Source organism: Aplysia californica, unplaced genomic scaffold, assembly GCF_000002075.1.
Source record: "Aplysia californica isolate F4 #8 unplaced genomic scaffold, AplCal3.0 scaffold00015, whole genome shotgun sequence".
Taxonomy (NCBI): domain Eukaryota; kingdom Metazoa; phylum Mollusca; class Gastropoda; order Aplysiida; family Aplysiidae; genus Aplysia; species Aplysia californica.
Genome location: NW_004797285.1, coordinates 2,030,628 through 2,035,627, shown reverse-complemented (window position 1 = coordinate 2,035,627; position 5,000 = coordinate 2,030,628). Strand labels below are relative to the sequence as shown.

The window sequence follows — 5,000 nt, the reverse complement described above, 5'->3', positions numbered from 1 at the left end:
TTCGATCCCCGCATAAGGAATAACATCTTAGTGGGTGGTTGGCGGGTGCTCTGGTGTGCTTTGCTCCTTCTTTCCTATCAAACATCATCCCTATATCCCTTTTTCTTTTATGTTTTTGTTACTTTCTTGTACAATCATCTAATCACTTGCACTTATATGACCTAATTGTGTTGCAAGTGCCGTAAAACTCTTACTAAAACAAGAAGAATTTCTTATACACACAAACATGTACACACACACACACACATACACACACACACACACACACACACACACACACACACACACACACACACACACACAATCAGAAACAACTCACAGCACAAGGCTTCGTCTGAGCCATCCCTGCACTGCCGCATGAAGTCACAGACCTGGGACTTCAGCACACAACTGGCGGTTTCTTCGGTACACTGGAACTGGGTCACTGTATCACAGATGGGCTCAGGGAGGACGGGGCCAGAGGACAGAGTTTCTGCAGAGGTTTTTAATAGTTGCTTTGGACGCCCTACGACATACATACTTTTAGTATCCGATTCTAACAGTCTATCTGCCAAATTAGGTCAAACACTTATTTTCCTGAAGGAAATGGGTTTTTTATTTCCTTATCTTCCAGAATGGATCAAAATTTTCTTTTGAGTGTTATGTTTACTTATCAAAGTGTTACGAATTGTAATTACGGTGGTGAATACTACAATTTCAGATAAAAGAAGTGTTTGGCCTAATTTGGCAGACATATGAGAAATAGGTTATTTGAAATACCAGTTCTAGACTCCAAAGGTTGTGGGATTTCCTCCTGTTTGAAGCATAATATATGTTTCAATGATTCTTCTTTTTGGGCTTGATATCTGTGTCTTTACTGATCAATCATTATTCGGAAATATAATATTTTTATATTAGTAAGCTATAGTCAATTAACTTTATCTCATAGCCTCACATAATTAACTTGTAAAATATCTAAAGAGGATCTCATCAAAGACAACTATTCAAAACGCAGACATTTAACAAATTTTAGTGTTCCTGAAAGTTTGTGAATGGAAACTCGACGACTCAGCTGGAAAAAAACAGAACTCAACATTTTGAAGAACAATCGACCCTTCTAGCTACGTTATTTATTAGTTACCACCCACTCCTATAATACCTGTTCCTTGTATGAATCCGAACCCGAATACAGCAAGAGCATAACGTTTCTAATCTTTCGATAAGAAAAAAAGGGGCGAAATAGTTCTGGTTTCTTTTACTCTCGAGTATAAACATAATTTCTTGACCCACTCGTTTCTTGCAAATCACAACAACCATCATCATTATCATCTTCATGGTCATCATGATCATCATCATCACAACCACCCCTCCACCACCACCATCACCATCATCATCATCTTCATCATCATCTTCATCCTCATCACCATCACCATCACCATCACCATCACCATCACCATCACCATCACCATCACCATCATCATCATCATCATCATCATCACCAATTTCCAAATAATGTTCCTGCTTCCTGTTTCGTTTTGGATTTTTTCTTTAAAACACAACAAATGATACCATGCTCACACATTGTCTTTTCTCGAGCTGTGAACACACTTACGGGAGACTGCGACCCGGCACAGTGGGGTGAAGCTGATGTCATCTACTCCTATGTCGGCCATGTAGGACCCAGCGACTTGACCCTCGATGACAATCTGAGACATGTATTAGTACAGTTTTCATTTTTGTAAAATTGTCATAGTATCCTATTTAATTTTTTGTTTTATTAAGAGTTTTACTGCATTTGAAACACAGTTGAGTCATATCTGCTGTCATTTTAAAATACAGTGTGAACTTTTACAGAAGAAGAAAAACGACTGAATGTTGTAACCAAGAAAATAACATTCCCTTTAAAGGCAATAACGTAATTATTATCAAAATTGCATTCTTAAAGATCTTTACTTGGTATGTTTGCAAAGAGTTCGTTTTCTTGGTGACAACATTCAGTTTTGTGACTGTCCGGTAAAATTGTAAAAATAAAATGCATAATATTATTATCTTGTACTTTTTAAAATGACAGCAGAGATATATGCCGAAATTAGAAGAGTAATTGTAGGTTAACACATGCTAAAAAATGGAAGAAGGATAACGACGATAGATGTTTGATATATGAAAGAAGGAGAAAACCACACTAGAGTGCCCGGCAACCACTCTTTTCTTTTTTTTTTTTTTTCATTTCAAATTTACTATCATAAAAATAATTTTCTCGGAATAGACCGATCCTACCCTTTTTGATTTGCCATGACAACGCTCACTTTTTATTTATAAAGGGAATCGTAAAGCACCATAAAGGTATTCGGGAAAAAATATATTATACTCTATGCACATGCAAGTCAACAAAATCACTTATCTCAAAGTAAAGTTGCTAGGGAGCACTACAAAAAAAAAAAGCAGTTGGGTCAAATCGCGATCTATTTTTTTGTCTGAAAGGCTGGTATCATCGCAGACAGTTTTTGCTCCTTTGTCTTCTTTTTCCTTTGTAAAATGTCCACTCAATTTTCCAGTCGAGTCTTTCATCCCGTTGACATAATCTCCTTCAATTAATAGGCACATTAGCCAAGGACTGTTATGGGAATTCGTAGTCTTCAATATTGTTCAAAATTTAAATAACCATCCAGTTTGCTGAACATAGCATTGATTCTCCGAGACAATTATGACACCGTATTATTATTTTATTATTATTTTGAGTATGATTGTGATTGAAAGAGAGAGAGAGAGAGAGAGAGAGAGAGAGAGAGAGAGAGAGAGAGAGAGAGAGAGAGAGAGAGAAAAGACAGACAGACAGACAGGATGAAAGAAAGAAAAAAAAGAAAGAAAGAAAGAAAGAAAGAAATGAAAAAAGAAAGAAAGAAAGAAAGAAAGAACAACCTGAAAGTTCTGCTCTGATCCAACATCAAACTCCTTGGCCCACCAAATGTCCTGAGTGGAGTCTGTGTGTGAGTAAATCTCCCTCTCGCCGCCATTTTGATAGATCTTCTGCAGGATTCGTAGCGTGCCGCGGTGAGGCCCGTACATATACCAGTGAACGCGGAGCTGAGGGCAAATGTTTGTTTTGTTTTCTTTAGTTTGTATTTTGTTTTGTTTGGGGTTGGGGGTTTTTTGGGTGGAGGGGTTGTTTGTTATTTTTTTATCTTTTTTTTTTAGTAATGAGAAGAAGATCGACACAATAATAATCATTTAGAGACGGGGGTGGGGAATAAGACAGACAGAAGTAGCAGAGGGGAAATTAAAGTAGATCCAACCAGTTGCGCCCTCAAACACCCGCTGAATGGAACGCCTCATGCTGGAAATTCAACGTTAAAGAAACCACACCAGGATCAACATTTAGACGAAAGGGCAATGACAAAAGGCAATGAAAATTCTTCATAAAACGAGTTGACAAAGCTGAAAAATGACAGAATTATGAAACGAGAACCAAAACGCAACCTGACCAAGACGAAGTTTTATAAAAACGAAACGGCACAAGACGACGCAAGTGAAACATACCACCAGGACAAATGATTATAAAGCTCATCGACATAATTTATATCATTTAGGAGGTGGGCTGTATCGACCCAGTCTTTCAGGGCCAACCCAATACTGAAGAGTCTCCCTTGAATAATGATGTATTTTTTTTAGAATAAGTTTTGATTCTGCTTGAGTTGTCTTGGTGGTTGTTGTTGTTGTTGTTGTTGTTGTTGTTGTTGTTGTTGTTGTTGTTGTTGTTGTTGTTGTTGTTTTAAAAAAAGTAATGAACCTGTTTTACTACGGAACTGTTTTTTTTTTTCATTTATTTACAAAAAGGTCGCCTTTTCTGTGTAAAAGATAGCATGGATGTATAAATAAACAACTGTTATCCATAAGAAATAGCAACCTTTAATAAATAACGACGACATTAACAAAAACAACGATGGAATCAACAAGTCAGCAAAAAGACATACCTTACAGTCCTGTGGGTTCGCTGTGGCCAAGAAGACGGGGCTCAAGAGGCGTGCCTTCTCTCCCTTGATGTGCCCAAAACCGGACAATAGAAGGTAATGGCCTGGAATACGATTAAAAAATTGTAATTAAACGTGTTTTACGCCCTCATAGACACAATTTATGTTATTTTGAGGATGGGCTGTTTCGAACATCCCACACTGCAGGTCCCCCGCTGAAAAATGAATGTTTTTTTTATAGAATAAATTTATATTTTATTTGAGTTGTCATTTGTGTTTTCTTTTTAAAAATAATTAATGAACCTGTTTCACTCCCCCATCGACACAATTTAGATCATATAGGGTATAAGCTGCCATCCTGCCTGCCAGGGCCAACCCGGACTGAGAGTGGTACAACGTTTTAAAAGAAAGACAGAGATATCATTCTATAAATAGAAATATTCTCCCAAACGGCAATTGAACTCAGGTCTTCTACGCGCAACAGCAATGAGGCTAAGTGCAACACAACAGACGACTGTGAGTAAGTTTTGATACCGTATGAGCTATCGTTTTTTTCTCTTAGATACCAAACATGTCGAAGACATGCTCAATTTTCCTCTTACCTAAGTGAGTCCCTAGAGTGTGGTCCCTTCTGGGCCCGTACAGGAGGTTGACTGACTGACCCTGCTGCAATGTCCAATCAAAACTATCATAGTCATCTTGTTTCCAAATGTCGAGACTTGTTTCAAAGTCATCCATTATGTAGGCGTCTAGAAATAGAAGAAAATCATCATCATAAACCTTGTTAAAGATGTGCATGCACTTTACAATGTCGAGCTGTTAAGACGTCAAACTTCACATGCCTCAAAGAAACAAAACAAAGGGTATCATTTTACACCGGTTCTCTTCCACACACAAACACACACACACACGCACACGCACACACACACGCACACGCCGCGCACGCACGCGCACGCACGCGCACGCACGCGCACGCACACATACGCACACACACGCACACACACGCGCATGCACGCGCACACACGCACGCACACGCGCGCACACGCGCACACA

General features: G+C 38.6%; 1 protein-coding gene across 1 annotated transcript in view; it reads right to left on the bottom strand.

The window, feature by feature from the left end:
* LOC101854134 (MAM and LDL-receptor class A domain-containing protein 1) overlaps positions 1 to 5,000 on the bottom strand; it is a gene marked incomplete at its 3' end in the record, with an annotated part of 99,805 nt that overhangs the window by 73,778 nt on the left and 21,027 nt on the right. The window contains 5 exon segments of the mRNA XM_035971125.1: positions 320 to 472; positions 1,592 to 1,685; positions 2,899 to 3,063; positions 3,951 to 4,051; positions 4,550 to 4,696. Of these exon segments, the coding sequence (XP_035827018.1) occupies positions 320 to 472; positions 1,592 to 1,685; positions 2,899 to 3,063; positions 3,951 to 4,051; positions 4,550 to 4,696 (660 nt within the window).